The 24,667-nt window shown below is 39.2% G+C and overlaps 2 protein-coding genes across 3 annotated transcripts; one reads left to right on the top strand and one right to left on the bottom strand.

The window, feature by feature from the left end:
* Nucleotides 1-19: 19 nt before the first annotated feature.
* Nucleotides 20-12,944, bottom strand: LOC137272447 (uncharacterized). Its single transcript, XM_067804827.1, has 10 exons — nucleotides 12,834-12,944; nucleotides 10,970-11,236; nucleotides 10,219-10,389; nucleotides 8,940-9,175; nucleotides 5,907-6,065; nucleotides 5,076-5,194; nucleotides 4,515-4,572; nucleotides 3,740-3,985; nucleotides 2,744-2,876; nucleotides 20-1,824 (listed from the first exon to the last, which is right to left on the bottom strand). The coding sequence occupies exons 2-10, from the start codon at nucleotides 11,230-11,232 to the stop codon at nucleotides 1,731-1,733; spliced, it is 1,479 nt and encodes a 492-aa protein (XP_067660928.1). The 5' UTR covers nucleotides 11,233-11,236; nucleotides 12,834-12,944; the 3' UTR covers nucleotides 20-1,730.
* Nucleotides 12,945-13,430: 486 nt separating this feature from the next.
* LOC137273552 (NF-kappa-B inhibitor-like protein 1) lies at nucleotides 13,431-24,439 on the top strand. 2 transcript variants are annotated; one of them, XM_067806292.1, is made up of 5 exons: nucleotides 13,431-13,799; nucleotides 16,406-16,518; nucleotides 17,961-18,082; nucleotides 19,269-19,374; nucleotides 21,843-24,439. In XM_067806292.1, exons 1-5 carry the CDS (start codon nucleotides 13,621-13,623, stop codon nucleotides 22,430-22,432), a joined length of 1,110 nt encoding a protein of 369 aa, XP_067662393.1. In that variant the 5' UTR covers nucleotides 13,431-13,620; the 3' UTR covers nucleotides 22,433-24,439. The 2 variants fall into 2 exon arrangements, with proteins under 2 accessions (XP_067662393.1, XP_067662394.1); XM_067806293.1 differs by having other exon boundaries at nucleotides 13,455-13,799; nucleotides 17,991-18,082; nucleotides 21,843-24,432.
* Nucleotides 24,440-24,667: the final 228 nt, after the last annotated feature.

Genomic DNA, 24,667 nt, shown 5'->3' with positions numbered 1-24,667 from the left:
CAAAAAAGTAAGATACTTAAAGGTTGACAGCTTCTTTATTTTTATTGAGCTTGAGCACAGCATAAACATTTATACCAAAACGTTGCATCATATATAATACAGAAGTTATGAACCACAAAGTATCTCATTTTCATATTACTCGCCAACGTCTAAAATGCCAATCAAACAGATCATCATCATCATCATCATCATCATCATCATCATCATCATCATCATCATCATCAATACATATAATGATACACATGTTGAGAAGGAACAGACCAAAATGTAAGAATCATGCAATTATTCATGAACATCATTTAACACGTTTAGAGATTCATTAATAGTTGCCATGTCAGCAGTCAACTGGACATGAGTGAATGAGTGAGTGAGTTTAGTTTTATGCTGCACTCAGCAATATTCCAGCTATATGCCAGCAATCTGCAAATAATAGATCTGCACAACTGAGAACTGATGACATGTGACAACAGTCTTTCATGTTGTCTTAGCATGATGATGTATGATGTGCTATCCTCTACGGAAAATTTCATGTGCAGGACAATTTTAGCACTATTGCAACACTGCATGATCAACGAACAAATGGATATGGAAAATACTTTATAGAGATTGGCTGACACGAAACAAAAGCGTTTATCACAACAGGTTGGCATGGTAATACTGACGACCATAATGGTCAATAACAAGCAAACATGTCACGAGATACAAGCATGTATTTCATGAAATGACATGAGTTTTTCATCCTTTTACAAAACTAGTTCCTCTCGCACACAAACATAATATCAGAATATCATGTGTCTGGTTTTAAATGGCATAGCAGTACTCTATAACAATATGTCTTTTACCATATGTACAATAAGACACATTTTGTCCGCTGGCAAAAACTGACAAGAAAAATTTGTGTGTGTGTGTGTGAGTGAGTGAGTGAGTGAGTGAGTGAGTGAGTGAGTGAGTGAGTGAGCGAGCGAGCGAGCGAGCGTGAGTGTGTGTGTGTGTGTGTGTGTGTGTGTGTGTTTTAAATGTGGTATTGGGAGTAGAAGGGTGAGGGGGATTTGTGGTTGGATGGGATGAAGGCAAGATGGGGCTCTTTGTGTCTGTTGTGAATGAGTGTATATATATCTCTCTATCTGTATGTGTTTGTGTCTGTTGGTATGTTTTTACTGCAAATGTGTGTATGTTTTTACTGCAAATGTGTTCTTGTGTTTGTGGGTGGGTTATCTGTGTCTGTCTGTCTGCCTGGCATGTATGTGACTTCGAATGTAGCTGTGGCTGTGACATGGATGACGTGTCTGTCTGTCTGGTATGTATGTGACTTCGGCTGTAGCTGTGGCTGTGGCATGTCTGTCTGCCTGTCTGTCTGCCTGTCTGTCTGGTATGTATGTGATTCCGGATGTAGCTGTGGCTGTGACATGGATGACGTGTTTGTCTGTGTGTCTGTGTGCCTGTCTGGTATGTATGTGACTTCGGCTGTAGCTGTGGCTGTGACATGGATGACGTGTCTGTCTATCCATCTGTCTGTTTGTTTGTGTGTAATGTATCTGTGTGTGAATATGGGTCTAAAAGACGGTACTAATTCTGAGTATGGATGTAACTCAGTACTCCAGGATGTAAACTCCATGACACATACACTCTATCATATTCCCCACACAACTGGTGTCCACAGCTATACAGTTCTGATGTTCTGACATGAAACACTGGTCCAGAGATGTTGTCCACCCGAGATGTTGTCCACCCTAAGATATGATGCACATCCAGCCCTCCTCATCTTCCTTTGTTGGGGGCAGCAGATCTGGAGAGGGCTCCTCAAAGTCTTGTGGGAAATACAACCTACAAACAGAAACATCCGATTGGTCAGTTTCCTAATGTTAAACACAATGGCAATAGTCCATCTTTATGGCATTAGCCTTTAATAAGCATGTATAAGTGAGTGAGTATGGTTTTACGCCACAATATTCCAGCAATATCATGGCTGGGAACAAAGGAAATGGGCTCCACGCATTGTACCCATGCGAGGAATCAAGCCCAGGTCTTCGGCGTGATGAGCAACCACTTCATGAGCAAGATAAACCAGTGATTGACGTTGTAAGAGTCAGAACGATATGTGAGGTCACGACCCGATGCATTTCCTGATATTATATGTACCATATGATTCGTATCCTGATTCGTTACTTATATTTGCTAAGCCCATATTCTGCCCCATTTGGTAAGTAAATTGCTATCCTGAACTATTTGTGTTCAAATTTCTGATAGCAAAGATGGGATATTGTGTTGGAGAAACATATAAGCTTGGGGAACTGTGCAGATTCTGTAATATATAATCAAGCAAGAAATACTAGCGTATCTTCAGTATAAATGTTCTGAAATTTTGTAATTGTTGACATGTTTCTTAATCAATATGACCAGGTGGTTGCTTTATTGTTTAATGCCACACTCAGCAATATTTCAGCTATTTGGCAGTCATGTGTAAATAATCCAGCCTAGACCAGACAATCCAGTGATCAAGAGCATAAACATCAATCTACACAACTGTGATACAATGACATGTGTCAACCACTGTCAGCAAGCGTGACGACTCAATCCCGTATCTTTTTGCGATATTGCAGCAATATGGTTGCTGGGGACACCAGAAATGGGCTCCACACATTGTACCCATGTGGGGAATCAAACTCTTGTCTTTGGCATGACAAGCAACAAGTATACTCTTTAACCATTAGGCTGCTCCTCCCTCCTCCGGCAGGGAACATACCTGATACAGGTGAGCTGATACCTCCCGCTGGACTGGTTCTTGACTGTATCCACTCTGTCCTCAGCAACACCAGTCCCCCAACTCTCTGGGTTCACCATGTACTGGACAGACTCCATGCTGAGCAAGGGCGTCTCTGTAACCATGGAAACAACAGCATAGTCATAATTTTACATGAAACCACAACATTTTATACACATTCCTACATACAGAAATTCATATTCTTGTAGTCATAATTTTAAGTTCATACAACTATTCATGTTGTCCAGTACTCAAAAAAAAACAAGAATGCTTAACTTTTACAGCATTAAAAACAATTTGATTTTATTCAATTTTTAGAATAACTCTGGTACAATAAGAAAAAAATTGCTGCTTTGAATGAACCTAAGTATATACCATAAGTCTTTACAGTCAGGCATTAAACTTTTTAAAGTTTTGGATGAAAATAATGCAAAATTGGAAAATATTTTTCCTGATAAAATACTAGTTCACATGTAATCCATCCAACCATTGTATCAGTATTATTAAGTTACCATATAAGGTATGTTTAAACAGAAACACCGGTAGACTGAGAGAAAACTATTGCTATTTCTGGCTTTTTTAACCACAAATTACACATGGCAGTCTCAACCTCAAAGTCTAGCAGAACAAAACATAGAAAGTAAATGATAAATTATTCTGTCGATAGTTTTTCTGAGGTATATTTATTGACCAGAGAGGTCCTTTCACAATGCATCCTTTGCTAAGGTTAACCTTGAATCCCATTCTTTAACACTGCACTAAGGCTACCTTAGAGACTTACGATCACCTTAAAGTTTTATGAAAGTACACCCAAATTTGATATCATTCTCAACTCCCTGAGGATCATACAATCCGTGCAGCCACTAGGCACACTGACTGAATGTGGCTTTCCCTTCCTTCCAAGGTACAAATTCACTGCATGAGTGTGAACTATACTCATCAGAATATGGTATTAATATGATTAATGACAATACTAACGTGTAACATTGAGCCAGGCTATGACTCTCTGCATGGTCTTGGAGAAAGACTCAAAGACTTTTCCAGTCTGGTTTTTGCGGACAGGGACAAACAGCCTGCTGGTCATGTTGGAAACAGGCGTGGCGTCAAGTGGGGTCACCTTCTGTTTCCTCACATAGTAGATCCGAAGAACCTTCAAGAACTGGCAGCTGTCCTCAAACGCCATCTCACCATACCCAGAAGAATTGGAGTCAAACTCAATGTTGCCTGAAAGAGAATTGTGTGAATGTTGTTAGGCACTGACATTTCTGGTCATGTGATGGTGACAGGTCAATATAGCCGTGATCCGGGGGTTGATAGCATGTATGACCATGACTGATTCCATTTGAGGGGCCTGGCATACTGGGACATTGGAGCAATGGGGCACTGGGATCCTGTGACATTGTGACGCTGGTGCACTGGGGCACTGGGACACTGGGAAAGTGGAGCACTGAGACATTGTAACGCTTGGGCACTTGGGCACTTGGACACTGGGACATTGGGACATTGGGACATTGGGACATTTGGACACTTGCTTCAGAATCCAAGCAGGAATCAACCACTGAGTGTTCTTTCCCTCAATCCCCACCAATGATCAAGCATGTGGTGTCAACGGCCTATCCTGCCTACAATTCCAAAATGGTCAATCACAAGTTATCTAAGATTTCATTTGCCATACAATCCCCAAAGAGAGTCTAGCTGGTATCCCCATCAGTGTATGTGGCTATAAGCGAGTGTATACAGAACAGATACCTACCATTGGGAAGCTTTAACACTTTGACATCAATAGTTTGCACGTTCACGACCTTGATACCCTGAAACAGAGGTCACATGTTGATTAATACTGTTTGTTTGTTTGTTTGCTCATTCGTTTGTTTCACACTTCCTGTTGAGACACTCCACTATGCTCTTACATGTATAAGATGTTTAATAACTGTTTTGATTTAACAAACACAAAAATAGGAAGCATGCTTTTAAGCTTAATTTTTTAACTAATGTCGGTTAGTTTGAGCCAGTCCATAATGTCTGAAGCAGGCAAGATCGATCGACTGACCGATTATTTGATCAACTGCTCCAGCACAAATTGATGATTAATGTGGAACATGCAGACACCAATCTTTCATACTTCAAATTAAACTCTGACACTACATTATTTGACTTTATAATGAGGAGGGAAGTCCTACAGCTGCCAGACATTTCTAGTTACAGCTGAGACAGTGTGTAACCATGGTAACAGATTAGTGTGGGTGACATCTAACAGTTCCATTCAACAGCCTAACAGTCAATGTATAAAACAACTCTAAGGATGGTAACTAACCTGCTGTTTCTTCAGCCAATCAGAAGCTTTCTGTACTGTTGACCTATATGTCGCGAACTTTAACCTCTGGATCATCCCCTCTGTGTTACAGGCGTATTCAGGGATGATGTCCTTGGCCCCTGCATAACACATGCTGCTTTATAAAGGGTCTTCATCAGGAAACATAAAACCAAAATCATATGTATTTAACAGTTTGGGTACTTACGTCTATCCATGGTTTCTGGACAGTGGGGTAGCCTAGTGGACAAAGCTTTCACTCAACATGTCAAGGAAATGGTTCAATTCTCCACACAAGTACAATGTGTGAAGCCCATGGTAGGGCTGGGACGGGTAGGAAAAATTGGAATCAAGTACCCGCATGTACTTGCCAGATTCAGAATCAAGTACCAGGAAATGTAAGGAATAGAGAGTTTCTGTCAACTGTCTGAATATTAAATCAAGAGCTGACAGAGATAACTGCAGAAATCCTGAAAGGGTGCCAATAAGACATTTAATCAGATGGCTGCATAACTCACATTTGTTTAATCAAAAGAAACACCAGTACTTACGTTACTCCTCGTTAATATTAACTTCATCGATCAGACATTACCAATAATGTAAATCTGTGCTACGTCAGTTATGAAAAAGACAAGTTATTATCTGTCCTTGTCCTTACAGAGATATCTCCCTCTCCGGATACTCAATTCCTTAAAATAGGACTCTATTCCAGCTGTACCTGACCCACTTTTGAGTACCCGAGTAGCTGTCCCAGCCCTAGCCCACTGCTCGAATATTGCTAAAAGCGTCATAAAACTGAACTCACTCATGCAGGATTTGGTTTAGCTATCTCACCTAGAGTCTCAAATGCTGGTTCTCCAATGACGTAGAATATCCTAAGTGCAAACACAAATAGCCGGTTAGTTCTGCCAGTCTCCACCCAGCAGGTAGTTTCGGGGTTTGGTTTACTGTCAGACAGCAGCAGTTTAATTGTCTCAGCATTCAGAATCGTGCCTGACAAAAGAAGACAGAGTTTACTTGATGACAATAAGGCTCTTTGAACCATTCCCATCTTGCAGCCACTGAGTCTGATCTAAATGGCAAATTGTAATCCTACAAGGTACGGCATATTTGACACTTGTACCCTTGAACTACAGCTGATCTCACACTACTAACCTTGAACTAGATCTGATATCACACTACTAGCCTTAAACTACAGCTGATCTCACACTACTAACGTTGTACTAGATCTGATATCACACTAATAGCCTTGAACTACAGCAGATCTCACACTAGTAGCCTTGTACTATAGCACATCTCACATTAGCAGGCTTGAACTACTGCTGATCTCACACTAGTACCCTTGAACTAGATCTGATATCACACTTTTAGCCTTAAACTACAGCTGATCTCACACTACTAACCTTGAACTAGATCTGATATCACACTAATAGCCTTGAACTACAGCAGATCTCACACTAGTAGCCTTGTACTATAGCTCATCTCACATTAGCAGGCTTGAATTACTGCTGATCTCACACTAGTACCCTCTACCTACAGCTGATCTCACAAAGTGATCCTTGCACTAAAGCTGATCCCACACTACTAACCTTGCACTACAGCTAATCTCACACTTCCAACCTTGAACTGCAGCTGATTGCAGACTACTGGCTTTGAACTACCACTGATTTCAGATTATTAACCTTGAACTACAACTGATCTCACACTAGTAGCCTTGAACTAAAGTGATCTCACCTAGCCTTGACCAACTGGTGATCTCACACTACTAATCTTGAACTACAGATGACGTCACATGTGTATCCTTGAACTACTGCTGATCTCACACTACTAACCTTGAACTATAGCTGATCTCACACAACTAACCACAACCTAAAGCTGATCTCACATTACTAATCTGGAACTACAGCTGATCTCACACTACTAACCTTGAATTACAGCAGATTTAACACTTGTAGCCTTGAACAAGAGCTGATATAAGACTACTGACCTAGAATTAGAACTAATCTCAGACTGCTGACCTCAATATATAGATGATCTCACACTACTAACCTTGAACTACAGCTGATCTCACACTACTAACTTTGAACTACATCTGATCTCACACTACTAACCTTGAACTACATCTGATCTCACACAACCAACCTTGAACTACATCTGATCTCACACTACTAACTTTGAACTACATCTGATCTCACACTACTAACCTTGAACTACATCTGATCTCACACTACTAACCTTGAACTACATCTGATCTCACACTACTAACCTTGAACTACATCTGGCCTCACACAACCAACCTTGAACTACATCTGATCTCACACTACTAACTTTGAACTACATCTGATCTCACACTACTAACCTTGAACTACATCTGATCTCACACTACTAACCTTGAACTACATCTGGCCTCACACAACCAACCTTGAACTACATCTGATCTCACACTACTAACTTTGAACTACAGCTGATCTCACACTACTAACCTTGAACAACATCTGATCTCACACTACTAACCTTGAACTACATCTGATCTCACACTACTAACCTTGAACTACATCTGATCTCACACTACTAACTTTGAACTACATCTGATCTCACACTACTAACCTTGAACTACATCTGATCTCACACTACTAACCTTGAACTACATCTGGCCTCACACAACCAACCTTACACTACATCTGGCCTCACACAACCAACCTTGAACTACATCTGATCTCACACTACTAACTTTGAACTACATCTGATCTCACACTACTAACCTTGAACTACATCTGGCCTCACACAACCAACCTTGAACTACATCTGATCTCACACTACTAACTTTGAACTACATCTGATCTCACACTACTAACCTTGAACTACATCTGATCTCACACTACTAACCTTGAACTACATCTGGCCTCACACAACCAACCTTGAACTACATCTGATCTCACACTACTAACCTTGAACTACATCTGATCTCACACTACTAACCTTGAACTACATCTGATCTCACACTACTAACCTTGAACTACATCTGATCTCACACTACTAACCTTGAACTACATCTGGCCTCACACAACCAACCTTGAACTACATCTGATCTCACACTACTAACCTTGAACTACATCTGGCCTCACACTACTAACCTTGAACTACATCTGGCCTCACACTACTAACCTTGAACTACATCTGGCCTCACACAACCAACCTTGAACTACATCTGGCCTCACACTACTAACCTTGAACTACATCTGGCCTCACACTACTAACCTTGAACTACATCTGATCTCACACTACTAACCTTGAACTACATCTGGCCTCACACTACTAACCTTGAACTACATCTGGCCTCACACTACTAACCTTGAACTACATCTGGCCTCACACAACCAACCTTGAACTACATCTGGCCTCACACTACTAACCTTGAACTACATCTGGCCTCACACAACCAACCTTACACTACATCTGGCCTCACACAACCAACCTTACACTACATCTGGCCTCACACAACCAACCTTACACTACATCTGGCCTCATACTTATGAGCAACACATTTGATAGAGACAAACCTTAGAACACACAATCAGTGAAAAAGGAAATTTCAACCCAAATCTCAAAGTCCTAGTTTCAGACATGCCTACCATATGCAACAAAGACAAAATGGTCAATTAGAAATCAAGCACAAGGGTCTCCTCTCCTTTCACAAAGCAGCCTTGACCAAGGTAATAATCTTAACTCCCATTCTTTAAAATTACACAAAGGTTACCCAAGTCTAAGGTAACCTTAGTGCAAAGTTAAAGAATGGGAGTTAAGGTTAACCTTGGTCAAGGTTGCTTCCTGAAAGGAGACCCTGATCTTTAACCAGACCAAGCTCACCAGCAATAGGGTTCAACTGGAACTGTCTGGAGAGTTTCTCCAGGGTCTTGCTCAGAGAGTTGAACTGTGTAAACAACTGTGTTCCACCAAAGCGGTACCCTGTCTGCTGGTTGAGGAGATTTGAGATGACATCCGCAACACTGCCCCCTCCCTGAGTATTCTCCTCCGGCAACACTGTCAGGTACGACAACTTCTGTACCGGTGCATCTGGGTTCATCTTTGGAGTCAGCCACAACCTGAACAAACAATAGTTACATTCACTTACTAGAGCATTCACCATATCAACAGACTTTTCAATACTAGAGGAAAAATTAAATATTCATTAGGATACTGAATATTTTCATTATAATTTTTATCATGCATTTATCACAATCTTACAAACATCAGATGTTCCACAAATATTCCTCTCGCAGAAGAAGTGAGTGAGTATGGTTTTACGCCGCAGTCAGCAATATTCAGTTCTAACACGGATCTCCATGGGTCCTCTCAGAAGGACGACATGTCAGTTCAACATACACAGACTGTATGGATAAGGCTAAATATAAAATGTGAAATATTTCGCGGGCATTGGTGCATCACTTTTATTTGAGCACATAACAATTTCTTATTGCCATTTTAAAAAGATAATTTTGACGTGGCCATGTCCCAAACATCAGTTTGTATTATTAAAAGAATGGGCATCTGTAAGAGTGAGTGTGACTAAATCTACAACTCATTAACACGTGCTAAACTTCTCAAGCTGTATTTCCAAGAGAAAAAAAAATGTGTTCGTCCCGCGTCACTTTTTGTCTTTCAAAAATTAAAAGAAAAGGTCCTACCACCCTTGTCACTTTTGGAGAAAATGTGCCTGAGAAACATTTAATACTTTTGATGCAGCTTAACATATTCAATATTTCTGGAGTGTGCCATTTGGATACAGATTCTTGTATCATGTCAAGCAGGAATGTAGAAAGAAGAGGAGGAGAAATAAATATACAGACTGTAACAAGGAAAACGATATATTTGCCCAGGCAGTAAGTGGATAAAGCCAGCGATCTATCAAAGGGAAAGGTGTGAAAGCCAGAAATGTACAAATGAAACGGGCAGTTTGGGAAGATGTTCTCACATTTGATTGGTCTTGGTGGAGCAGTGCATCATAAGCACGACAAATATAAACACACAAAAATACCATGCACAGCCTTTATTATTCCCATAATGATCTGCCTGTTCCTGGTGATTTTTCTGCAAACAAATAAAGCTTGAAATCTTACAAGTGTTGGTAGTGTGAGTTTAGACTGACCTTAGTCCCATGAGGAAGGCGTTGTTGCCGTGGCTGGACATGTGGATGAATACAGCATCATTGTCAAGCTGGTAGTCGCTGTTGTTGAGTTTCTTCCCCACCGTCTCACACTTCCACACTGTATACTGAGGCATGGACTCTAGCCACTGGTTGGCCTGCTCCACCACCGTCCTGCAATGACAACAATAAACATATACGGTTGTTTAGTCATACATTAGTCATTCACTCACATCTTTGGCCATTCACCTATTTACATTTACGGCATTCACAACTTTTGCCATACACTCATTCACATGTACACTTATTTACTCCATTCTATGATCTATGGGCCATCGATTCACTCAACAAATTTATGGTCATTCAATCACATCTCAGCAAATTCACTTTTTCCTATTTACAACTATTCACTTACATTTCAAGTCATTTCCCTATTCACATTTACAGTCATTTACTAACATTCCAGGCCATTCACTCACATCTAACGCCTTTCTCCCATTCACATTCACAGCGATTCACTCATTCACATATACAGCGATTCACTCATTCACATATACAGCGATTCACTCATTCATATTCACAGCTATTCACTCATTCATATTCACAGCTATTCACTTATTTACATTTACAGGCATTAAAAAACCCATGCCACTAACGTTTTTCATTGTTCTTAATTCTAAATAGAAATAATCTTGCACATTTTCATATGTTTTAACAAGTGATACTTAGATCCATAGAGATATGACAAACATACCCAAATTCAGCAAATTCAGGTAGTTGTCCTTTCAGATACCCTGTTCCCAGACATCTTGGCATGAAGTCGACATAGGTAAGGGGAGTTAACTCTCCCTGCAGTGTTTCGGCTCCGTCAAATGCTAGGTTTTCTTCTCCCAGAATTGTCTCTGTTTTGGGACACTCTTCATTTACAGGGGGTATGTCAGGCTTTCCTGGAAGTGATTCTAACTCCAATGTTCCCAAAGGAGTGTCAGGTGTTTCTGATGCCATGATTTGTTCCATAAATCTGTTTAAAATGATGATAAAATAAAAGGCAAACATTAAATAATCATAAATTGAGGGTTATGTAAGAGAACAGAGCAATGATACACAGAAAACTACATCTGCAGTGAACATGATTGCAATGAACTAATAGATATAAACACTATTTTTGCCTGTACATCTGCTGTATGATTTCAGTACAAAATGCACATAAAAAAACTATGATTACAATGAACTAAAAGTTGCAGTCCATTAGTGCATTGTTGAGTTTGTTATAGCAGTGGTTTTTTGTAGTGTCAAACACTATATGTCCAAGCTCATGGGACCTTAGTAAACATTCTTCCTCTCTGAGGTTCAACACAATTGAAAATAGATGCCAAAAAGACACAATAAATTGGCTGAATGGTTTGTTTGATGTTCAGTGAACGCCCCACAAGAATCTTACAGCTGTATGGCGTTGGTCTGTAAATAATCGAGTCTGGACCAGACAATCCAGTGATACACAGCATGAGCATTGATCTATCAACTATGTCAGCTAGCCTGAATACGAAGGGACCAAGCTTTTCATTTATTTGACTCAACAGTAAGTTCACCACATCAAGGTTAGACATAACGACGTCTGACTCTCTCAGCATACAGCAGTTTAGCTTCTACAGTACTTCCCTATCCTACTGTATAAGTGGGCACTTAAACTGTGATGAAAGTTAGGGTGATTTGAAATGGAGTTTCAATGGACACATTGTGTTACCAATAATTTGCAAATGTGAGTGACACTGCCTGAACCAGTCTGGATCAGTTTTTACAGAGTAATCCTTTCTAGAACCTATGGTCCCATTTCACAAAGTTACCATAAGCCTAAGAACTCGAAACTTTTCTCAGAGCATACCTCATGTATTACAGTACAGGAAATATGAATGCTACAAGAAAAGTTATGAGATCTTAGGCTCGAAGACCTTTGTGACATGGGGCCCAGGTCTCAGTTTAACATGGACACCGCACTGAGCTCACACACAACGTACCCCGTGCACATGTATTTATTGCCTTGATATGTATTCATAATGAATAAAATGTGCAATGTATAAGAGCAAACACATTAGACATTATAGGGGTTTTTTTTCTTGAAATCTAACTGCTTTATATTTACACAATCACACAACATGTTCTCCAAAATCAAACAAACAATGTTAAACTTATGTTTTAAATGTAGCATTTCCTATAAAAGTGCTGGGGTTAATATTGCAATAATTAAAATGAAATCTAGTTTTAGATCACAGCACAAATTTATCAAGATAATTATCAGTATTATGATCAAGTTGGAAATTGTTTCCAGTTTTTATTATTGTTATTTAGAGATCAACCACATATGCATGCACTAAAACATTACAATCAACAACATATAGGTATGCTCTCACATTTCGATACTTTAATTACTGTCAATAACAAACGAAGACAATGCCTTTCCACGTGAATTTTGGTCATATATAAAAATAGATTTCAGTATAAAAATGTAGCATTAATCATTTTGTCTAGTAGATTCGGAATGGTTCCGTACTGTGTACACGAAGGTAATGGGACACGAAAGTAAGAACTAACGAAAATTATATAGAACAATAAGCACTTACTCAAACGGTGACGGAGGATGGAATGGTATCGACCGGACGGAATCCAGATACACCCGTTACTCGTGCCAGTTGTGGGTATCAACATGTGGCAACTTGCCAAAATTTTAGAAATGCATTCACTTGCTATCAACATGTTTAGACGTATCATGGCAACGAGAACACAAGCTAAAGAGAATAACAAAACAGCGTGAAACGTGTTGTGGAGTCTGACACTATTTCCCTCATGAAGTACTCTTGAACAAAACTGAAGTGTAACTTTTTTTCACTGATTCTGTGGCAAATGTTATCTTTAACATGATGACTAGCGAACGTATTCGCTTTAACAGGTATTGCTACTAGGTTGCGCTGTTGACATGCCGTAATAATAATTATGGGTAGACAGAGCCCAGCCACGCAGGTGCGAGTAATGCAACAAAGCGAAATGTGATTTGTATGAAATAATTGATTTTACGGGACAAACTAATGTGTTAAACATTTTAGTTGATTTCGGAGAAAAACACTTTATATTCTAAAGAATTAAAAAGAAACCACAAGATTTGAATAAACGGAAATGTTTCTAGCAAATTGCCGTTTTTATATCAGCTTTACTTTCACAACATTCAAATTATTACCTCCCTTTAGAAAACTTCCGGTTCATTCAGACGAAGATTTGACGAACCTTTTGGTCTCGAAGCTGCTTGTTTTTAATTAAATATGCCTTGAGCTTTGCTAATTCACCTAGAGGTCACCATAATAACGGAATACGTGATGCATTCTTCCAACTACAATCGCACAGTAAATTTTTTCAATGAATATGCTTGACGAAAACAAAGTGAAAAAGCTTAAAAAATACATCAAAGATGACAGACCCTCCAAACTTAAATCTTACGCCAAGAGGCACAGGATTTACTTAAAAGATGTCGAATTAACAAAGGGAAGGTCACTTCTCCATTACTGTTGCCAACAAGGATCAGGAGGTGTCTTGAGGTAATTTAACAAATTATCATAATCCGCGTCTTGTGGGTTTCGCACACTTATAGGGCCTTCTCTTATTCTCGCGGGTTTCCTATTCTAAACACATTTTCTGACGAGGTCGCCGATGCGTGATACTTACCGGTTGTTTACATCATTGACCAGTAACTAGGAAGTGACCCAAGTCAGTGAATTATCAAAATTTTGCAGTGTTACGAATATTCTGAGTTTTAACTAACTTGGAAAAATCGTAACTTTCCCCCTCTCTTCCGGATAAGATTCCCCTTCCTTACACCTAATAATGTTACTTTCTTGTTGTACCGTGAGAATAGGAGACGCCTCGAAAAGTCAGCGGTGAACGACCATGTTTTTCATCGGGCTCAAGTGAGATAATTCACTTGATGGATCAAGCAGTTGATAGATACAGATGTTAGAGGGGGAATTTCTTCATTTAAAAACAACAAGCATACATACAAAAAGAACTGTTTATATTATTTTTTCTGCTGATATTCGTAAGTACCGTGAGAATAGGAGACGCCAGTATACGACGAGCATTCGTTTTTGTCTTTATTGTTGCATTTATATAGGGCCATCTCCTGTTCTCACGGTAAACACATTTTCTGTCGAGGTCGCCAATGCGTGATACTTGGCGGTTGTTTACATCATTGACCGATAACGAGGAAGTGTTCCAAGTCTGTGAATTATCAAAATTTTACAGTGTAACGAATATTCGTGAGTTGTAACCAACTTGGAAAAATCGTACCTTTTCCCCGCCCTTTCAGATATGATTCCCCTTCCTTACACCTAATAACGTTACTTTCTCGTTATGCCGCGAGAGTAGGAGATGCCTCGAAAAGTCAGCGACGGATGACCATGTTTTTCATCGGGCTCAAGTGAAATAATACACCTGATGGATCAAGTAGTTGATAGATGCAGATGTTAGAGGGAGTATCTCTTCATTTAAAAACAACAAGCATACATACAAAAAGAACTGTTTGTATTATTTTTTCGGCCGATATCCGTATACTTGCGTTTCCCATTCTCGCTGTACTTATGGATATCGGCTGAAAAAATAATACAAACAGTTCTTGCATGAATGCTTGTTGTCTTTAAATGAAGAGACGACTCCTCTAACATCTGCACTTATCAGCTGCTTGATCCAACAGGTGTGTTACCACTTTGGAGCTCGGTGAAAACCAAGGTCGTCCGCCACTGACTTAATGAGGCATCTCCTATCCTCAAAGCATAATGAGGAAGTAAAGTTATGAAGTGTAAGGACGAGGAATCTTGCTGGAAAAGGCAGGAAAAAATTATGATTTGTCCAAATTGGTAAAAACTGACCAATACTTGTCATTTTGACAAATTTTGATCATTCACAGACTTTGGTATTTTGATCATTCCCAGACTTTGGCCACTTCTTTGTTACTAGTCAGTGATGCAAACAATTGCTAGGCATCGCATTATATTGGCAATATCAGCAGAAATTGTGTTTACCACGAGAATACGAAACTCTCAAGAACAGGAGACTGACCTATACAGCTGTAAAATATGTTACTGACTTATATAACATTACGACGGGAGTACTGGACTTTACCATGCGCACTTTTTCAGATTAGTCAGTTCACCTTAAAGATCGGAGAGGGTACCAGACCATAACTCCAGGCCTTAACCCTAACCCAAAAATAAACCTAAGGATCATAAAGGGTGCCTAGTTCCAAAACCTATTCCAAACCCCAAACCCTAACCCTAAGGATCGTAAGGGGTGGAGGGCTATAGTGAGATAATTGCTCCATGACTTTGGCTGGTGCTGCACCCGGTAAACTGCATTCTAGCCATTAGGACTAACAGTAACATTATCCTAAACACAGCGCATGATCAAGAGTTTACCATGCCTGTTTACTGGTGTCTCCACCGTGATATTGCTGAGATATTGCTGAAAGTGACATAAACCATATTCACTTACTCACTCCCATGCCTGTGTGACAAAACATGCCTCTTAACACACAGAGTGAGCGCTGTCGCCAGAAAGCATTTGATGTTCAACTTCAAAAGCCTATGGTTCAATGATATATCTGCATGATCATGATATAGATACTGATCATTGACTTATAAGACCATGTTGTAACTTCCCATGGTAAATTGAGGCTAGGTTAGTTTACCATTAATAGATGCATTGGTCATGTGGGGAACAAGTCAAAAAGACCAAAGGGCAAAAATTGAAAAAGTCAAAAGGGCCATATAAAATACATGTACAAAAGTGCCACAGGAAAGTCAAAAGGGCCATAGATTTAAGTCAACAGGGCCAAACGTTTGGAAAATAGTTAGATAAGAAGAAATTTATTACATGTTGTTGCAGTAGTTCTAATTTTAAAGTAACATCTTAGAGTCTCTCTTTGTTGCTTATCTAAAACATCTCAAAGTGTTTTTTAAGTGTGAGTCAGCATAGTTTACGAAATACAGTATTCTCTGCTGATGGTATATGATATTTTTAAGTCATGATCCTTCATACATACCTGCTTTTGCTCTATTTCTGCAGCTTTATTGAAACAGGTTTTACCGGTATATGGAATCAGTAACATGTTCCATTCCTTTCACTGACATATTGTATGTTGTTATGGCAGGTACTTACTGAAAGAAGGTGTGAGTGCTGTTGAGCCAGACAATGGTGGAGACCTTCCTCTTCATGTGATTCTGAAGCAAGCACTTGATCTTGATTCACAAAAGTCCAGAGAAGGTTTGTGACCAGAGTCAGCTAGTCTGTATTAACATACACATAGTTATGATGTCATGAAAAGTAGGTTTGTGTCATCTTGTCATTCTTCATCAACCTGTCAACAGAGGTACTAAAGTACTGTCAGAAATAGAAACAAACGTTTTTTAGGCAGTTACTCTGTATCCCTAAAATTTACACTAATCAAACAGGATATGTCAAAATAACCCACTTTGGCATAACTGGGCATTCATTCAGATGTGTAAGAGGTTATTCAGAAAAGCATGTTTACTTGTAAAATTGGACAAAACTTAGAAAACATATGAATAGCTGCAGAAAACAAAAGATCAGACTATAGATGGCCAGGTATGACCATGGACTGTCAACTCACCTGGCATGAAATGCATGTGGTGCCAACTGGCACAAAGGGCCATCTCAAAGATATTTTTTGCTTTGTCATGTTTAATGAATTTGTCTCATCTATTTATTAGCATCTTACTTGTCTTTCTTTCATAAACTTTATGTTGAGATATGTAAAAGAATATGATACCTGATACCCAAAGAAAAGCATAGTATTAAATGTCTCAAAATACTTACAAAATACTTATACATCACCACCCGAAGATCAGCAGAGCTGGATATTATTTGTAAATTGTTATGAGATGCCTTGTACAATCCTAAGGGATTATCACATATTAGCTCATATCATATATTAGCTATCCCTTGGCCCAACTCCAACCATCATGTGCTACACCCGTCCTGGTTTTGCTATTGAGATTACCCCTCCTACCTGTTTCTTTTTATAATGATGGTGAGACTCAGTAGTAGCTACATCCTTCATACTTTCAGCATGAAAGTTATTATTTTTTATGTCAGCTGTCCTTTATAATGAAGCTAAGTCTAATTTCAAAATGGGCATTTAAAAAATGTCCTTTGTAATGCAATGTTATCGCACACTAATTTGCATAAAGCCATGGTCTGTACCAAATAAGTCGCCTTGGACTGTGAAAAAGTCTGCATCGATCATTTATGCTTCAATCTCTCCTCAGTGAAGTCCTTTATTTTCGTTTCCTAACTCCCTGCCACTGGAACTGTGCTTAAGCCGAACTTAGTTTAACAGATGTTTCACACTTTCACATATCAACTACATGAATTGTGGAGATAGATGTAAATAAACAAATTTTTCCTATATCCAACAGTACTTTAATGGAGATACTAGCCCTGATATGTGTCACATGCTCTGTGTTAAGCGTATTTTATTTAGCGTGTTGACGTTTCTATGATAGGTACCCATGAGAATCTCATGTCATTGCATCGAAATTACGTAAATCAATGCTCATGTAGATTGCTTGATTATATACAGAGTGCCACGCTTATAGTTGGAATAGTGTTGAGTCTGGCATTGAACTATAATCAAACAAACTTTATCGGCACTACCTGACATGCTTCAACTATTGATGTTGTAGTTTACAATGACCTGGTGCTACCATTGTTAGAGACGGTGCCAGAAACTCTGGAGGTGAGAAACCATAAAGGAGTCACTTGTCGCCAGCTTCTGGACCAGTTAGTCAACAGGAACCAACAGGAGGTAACTTTCCAGACAACATCAGTTTGATCCGCAGGGTTTTACTGACTTTACATTCTTTTGAAAGATTGACAAATAGTATTCATTTTAGATTCCATGGGATGCAAAAAGAATGGTAATTTGAACCAATCTGTTTAGACCAATGATACACATATTTTACTGTGTCATGTGTGTCTGTCTTTCATCACTGTTAAGGTTCAAAAGACGTACGTCAATACCTCCAGTTATCTGAGGTTTGACTCTACCACAAAGCAATGGCTTTGTAAGGATAACACCAAGACGAAGACCACTGTTTCTGCTTTTTCACTATTTGGCGTCTAAACCTCTGGCGTCCAAATCCAAATCTGGGAACAGTAAAATAACTGCAAACTAAACAGTTTTCACACAGTATTGTCTCCTGATGATGAGCAGGAGGAGGAGGATGGGTCAAATTTCCAGCATCATGCAGTGATAAGTTTGGTTATAAAGTCTAGAAGCCTCATTCGAATGTAATTCAAATGTTTTAGTAATTATTTATGAAGTATGAATGATGTCTGAGCTGACTTGGTCAGGCATGCCGACTATGTTCATCGCACATCACGCTTCTTTGACTGACACGTGAAGATCCAGGGTAGAATTGGTCTTCAGCAACCCATGTTTGTCGTAAGAGGTGACTAATGTGATTGGGTGGTCAAGCTCACAGACTTGGTTGACACGTCATCATATCTCCATTGTGTAGATCGTTGCTCCTGATGTTGATTACTGAATTGTCAGGTCTAGACTTGATTACTGACAGACTACCGCCATACAGATGTAATGTTGGTGTGTATGATGTGAAACTACACTCACTCTCACTTTCAAGTCTAAGTACTGGTTGACACAGATATGAAATCATGCCCTGTAGCTGGAATATTGTTGAGTGTGGTGTTAAGCAAGAAATCAACCAAATCTTTGTTGGCTACAGTGATTGCGCATAATATTGATCGCAGTTCTGTTTTGATTATTTACAGACATTAGTGATATAGCTATATTAGTGTTTCAATTTCACTAGACTTACCAGAGAAGAAGTATTGTTATTAACTTGCTAGGACCTTTGCAGTGTCCGTACATTAGGCATCAGACACTCATGCAGGCTTGACCCTTTGGCCATTGTACACCAGGAACAGTGCTATCAATCAAACAAACGTTATGGTCTTTTTCCTTCATCTAGGAGGAAACTCATGAGAGAACCGCATCAGAGGCGTGGGAGAAGAAGCTAGAAGAAGAACTTAACTGGGAACAAGAGGAGTTTACAGGCAGATATGACACGGAATATGGTGAGTCCTACTGTTTGTGATTTTAACATAGTCAGGATGGAGTCATTATTTCCAAATAAGAAATTGTGTAACTCAGAGATATATTTCCTTGTTTCCGAAAGCATGAAAACCTGTGTGGTGCTGCTGTATATTTAACATGCTTTAAATTTGGTTTAAATTTAGTTTAATATCGCATAAATTATTGTACCCAATATCTTCAAATTTGGTGACAGCCTACACTGGGGGATTGCGCAGACACCAGTCAGTTTTCATGACCTTGTCCTTATTTTGTCTGTACGCCCCAATTCTTGCTAATGCGATATCTCATGAACTATTGTGCCCAATATCTTCAAATATGGTAACAGCCTACATTAGGAGATTATGCAGACACTAGTCAGTTTTGGTGACCTTGACCTTATTTTCAAGGTCACCACAACACGTTGGCCACTTTTCAGATTCTTGTTAACGCAATGTCTCATGAACTATTGTACCTAACATCTTCAAATGTGGTGACAGCCTACGCTGGGGGACACAGACACCAGTCAGTTTTGGGACCTCGACCTTATTTTCAAGGTCAATGTTATCAATATTTCATTGTTCTTTAGTGGCAGGGGGCATTGCCATATTTAGGGTAAACACTTGTTTCTTTTGCAGTGGTGATTATCTTCCTTTTGTGTGAATATGTTGAACTAATCTTCTCAAGCATGATGTGACACTACCATGAATTGCTCTCTCACCCAGTAATAGGCAGTTTATAATTTCTTGACTTCATGATGAATAGATAACTAAAATGAATTGAAAAAAAAACATTTCCTTTGTCATATGGCCAAATCCTGTTTACATTTGAATCCTTTACATACAGACAGTAACACACAAGTGAAATCATTTGCATGAAACACCAGCGCTGTGTATTGGCAAATATATTGTATTCTACTTTTTTGCAATTCTGGTACATGTACAGTGTTCCCAGAAATTATTGAGAAAATCTTTGTTTTTTTTCTAATGATGCTAAGATTGGAAAAAGGGCTTTCACTATGCACTAGGCATACTAAATAAGGGAGACAACTCTTGAAGGCTTAGAAGGCAGCTCATTACGTCAAGAGTTATCTCCCTTGTCTGAGCAGACGGCTTCCTGTGTTGACATGGCAGAATTTACAGCAAGAGAGAAAAGAAAGCTCATTCTAGATGATTTTGAAAGGGGTGAGGCTGATGCTAAAGTGTTAGCTTGTAGACATGGTATTCCTCTGTCTACAGTATACAGAACTTTGAAGAATATTCAAACAGGAACCGGGATAGAGCACAAAGTTGGGGCAGGTCGGCCTAGGAAATTCAGTGTTGTGGATCGCCGAAGACTTGGGCAGATTGTGAGTAGGGGCAAATTGAAAAGTGTTGAGAACATCAGAAATGAAATGATTAGCAGAGGAAGTCCTCAGGTATGCAATGAAACAGTTAGGCAGGAATTACAGAGACTTAATTGGGTGAAAAAACGTGGAATTCCCTCGCCGTTGATGAAAGATGCACAAAAGGAAAAACGTTTAAACTGGTGTCGGGCTCATGAAAATCAAGATCGGGATAATGTTTTCTTTTCGGATGAAAGTTCTGTTTGGCTTTTCCCTAATTGTGTGAAAATTTGGACCAAAGATACTGTCAAACCTATCTACCAGCGACCAAAACATAGCCCGAAGTTTCACATGTGGGGTGGCATATCGGCTCGCGGAGTGACGCCATTGTGTGTTTTCACAGGGAACTTGACAAAAGAAAGATACGTTGACATTCTAAATGGTCACCTTCTTCCGACAGCACAAACATTGTATGAAGATGATTGGATTTTCCAGCATGATAATGACCCAAAACACACTGCGCGCTACACAAAACAGTGGTTGTCGTGCGAAAATGTTCAAGTTTTAGACTGGCCCGGTTACAGCCCAGACCTAAACCCAATTGAGAATGTGTGGGGAGTCATGAAGGACAGAATAAACCAAAAGGGACTGAGAAATATTGAAGATATGAAGGCCGAGGTGGTCCAATATTGGGATACCCTGTCACACGATTACCTACAAACTTTGATGGGTAGTGTGCCTAGGCGTATTCAGGCATGCATTGCTGAGCGAGGAGGTCTAACAAAGTACTAAAACAAGACTGAGACTGTTAAAGGATGATGTTTTAACATGTTTATGTAAGTAAAACGCCAGAAGTTAATAAACGTAATGAGTTACATGACGCAACATGATTCTCAATAATTTCTGGGAATACTATATGCATATACTCACTTTTGCTCAGATTTCACTTAACTATCACAGGGCAGTAGGGTGGTTTTAAGTGTCCTCTGGTCACGCTAAATACCCAAATTTGATTCCCCACATTGGTACAGTGTCATTTTGGTGTCCCCCATGGTAATTTTTCTAGAATATTGTTAAAAGTGGCATAAAACCATACTCGCTGATTCACTCACACAACAATCTGTCAACATTCACCGAATTTCATTTCAGATTATTATGATGACCACTCTCAGGAAACCTATGACCAATGGGCAGATCAGCTGTACTCAGACTACAGACGGAAACATGTATATAAGACGAGCACAGGACGTGACATTCCACCTTCACAATCAAAGGCCAGGCACAAACGAAAAGCAGCTGAAACAAAAAAGTCTGCAGTCCTAGATGAAGAAAAGTTACGAAAAATCCGAGAAGAACTGAAAAGGAAATATGATGCAAGTCAAAAATGTGACATGGAAAATCGTAAAAAGAGACGAAAAAGTCTGTATGAGAAGAATTTTGAGTGTTTACTGCGTAAAAACAGTGAAGAGCAGTTGAGCTACAGTGATATTCCATGGCCAGGAAGGGGGTCTTTGCAAGACTTCACGGAGGTGCTATTTTGTGATTTACCAGACAAATCAAGTGCCAAATTTCGGAAATATTTAAGGGACCAGCAAATCCGATGGCATCCGGATAAATTCACACAGAAATTTGGAAAGAGGCTTTTAGACACAGACAAGGACAAAATCATGGAGAAAGTGAAGGAAATATCACAGGCTTTGAACAAAGTAGCAGAAACATTGCCGAAACAAGTCACATGATTGGGGCTGGCCAATGATAAAGATCATGGATATCAATTATTGCGAAAGTAAAATGGTTAACACACATTTACATTAATGACAAGTGTTGACACATTTATGCATTGATTACATACAAAAACAGTGCTCTAAACGTAATATCATGTAAAGACGAACTTTGTTGTGTGTAAATTTTGTACTTTCTTTCATCACAGTAGTCTATGTAAGATCTTTCGATGATACTGTTTTCATATCAACAATCATTCATAATTCTTCCCATCAACTTTATTATGATTATCAGTCTTTTTGGCCAGCCCTACACACAGTTCCTGAAAATGTTAAGAATGTTCATGGAAAATTGAATTTGGTGAACTGCTTGAATACTGCATGGTACAGGCTTCAGTTTATCACTCAGATTGGATCAAATATAGACTGTGATAAATATCTTGTCAGTTAAGGCACTATTGGTGTATGTTGAATGGGTCATGTATGTTTGAGTAGAATTACATCCAAGTAACACAGTTACCTAGAGTTCACAAAACTTACAAAACAATGGTTGTTTTATTTCCTTCAATTCAGATCATTCTATTTTACAGTCTGTATTGACACGTCACTCATATTTTTGATAAAGACGTTTATCCATAGAACTCTCCCTGTAGTTTGTCACAACTTCTAAAATGCCACTCAAGGAGCTGATGGTATTAATAGGTACAGATGGTATCAAACTGGAAAGATGGAATTATTCTTGAAATCATGTTTCAGCTCTGGGAGTTGCATATTGAATTTGTGCATGAATTTTTTATTTAGAATTGCCAAATGTTGTGGGAGGTAGGTTTGTATTTTTGAGTTGTTTTTTTTCCCTTATTTTCATCGTGTTATGTCAGTTTTTATACTGGTACTATTTTCATATGAGGGATCATAAGCATCCCAGGGTGTGGGAGTAAGTTAACGCTAAGAAGTTTGTCATGGAGCTGCAGTGTGGTGGGCTAGAAACTTGCCTGATGAATATGTTACAACAGAAAAAATGTGAATGTAATTAAGGCACAAAACTGGCAATGACCGATCTTGGATTTTGTCTCTGGAAATCGAATTCGATCTTTGACATGATGAACTCTATCAGAGCATCATGATATCTTTTTTTTGTTGAAGACAGCATCCACAATCAACATATGGTGCACCTCTCTCCCCCGAAGTCTTAATCTTCTGATGCTGCTGCTGTTGCACCACCACCTTCATCATGTGTAACCACGTCAAATCTGTTGTTTCATGCCAGAGAAGTTAAGACATGAGGACAAAGCCTGGAGACCAAGTGAAAATATCTTCCACACAAACATTGCTACATAAAACTTTGCAAAAGAATAGCTCACATCAACGAAATGCTGATTAGCAATTCATTAAATTTGTTGACATGCCATTGGCTCCAGAATCAACATTGCCTCAAAGGAGACTAAGTCAAAAATAATTCCATGGATACGTTTTCCCAAACTGTGAAAACAGCAACACATACCACTCAAGTTAATTGGCCCAATTTCATTGAAAAATATTTAAAATGTCAAATTGTGGCTTGGAGCAAAAACAGACACTGACATCAGCAAAACTTATCCAAAACATGACTTGCATCACTTTCAGGATAAGACATAAAAACGCTTTGTACAGAAGTGTTTCAGCAAGAAAACAAAAGACAATGAGGCAATTTCAGTACCTCACTTGTTTGATAAGACGCAAATAGTAAGCCATGGTTACACAATGCCATTTAGAAAGTGACAGTGACAGTGTAACAGTTGTTATGTTTGCAGGTTGGGTCTCCACATGTGGATGTTGCGATGAATGAGTGACTGTTTGTGCTGGCGATTAGATGCCTGACATGAAGGTGTGGGTTCGAATCCCGGATGGACTCAACCCATCAAAAAGTACTAGAATCTGTACTTTACTCAGAAAGTGTAATCCCAATCATAACATTTCACAGTAAGCTGTGGTCGTCTATTTTCCTGGTGTGTAGCTCATTAATAATAAAACATGGTTCTTCTCTTCCACATCCTTTTAATCTGCATAATAAATACTTACAGTTGTAAAGGTAAGTGTATCACAACAATCAAACATTCAGACTAGACTCTGATAACTTCATACTGCAGTAGATGGCTGTAATGCTATAAATGCAACTTCTAGTGCATCACCGCTCAATATCATTACATCAGATCTTGTACTCTGATACCACACCTCCATGTGTGGAGCAGGAAGTGAACCCATATTCATGACCCA

This window comes from Haliotis asinina, chromosome 2, assembly GCF_037392515.1.
Source record: "Haliotis asinina isolate JCU_RB_2024 chromosome 2, JCU_Hal_asi_v2, whole genome shotgun sequence".
NCBI lineage: Eukaryota > Metazoa > Mollusca > Gastropoda > Lepetellida > Haliotidae > Haliotis > Haliotis asinina.
This window is presented reverse-complemented; position numbering and strand designations above follow the sequence as displayed.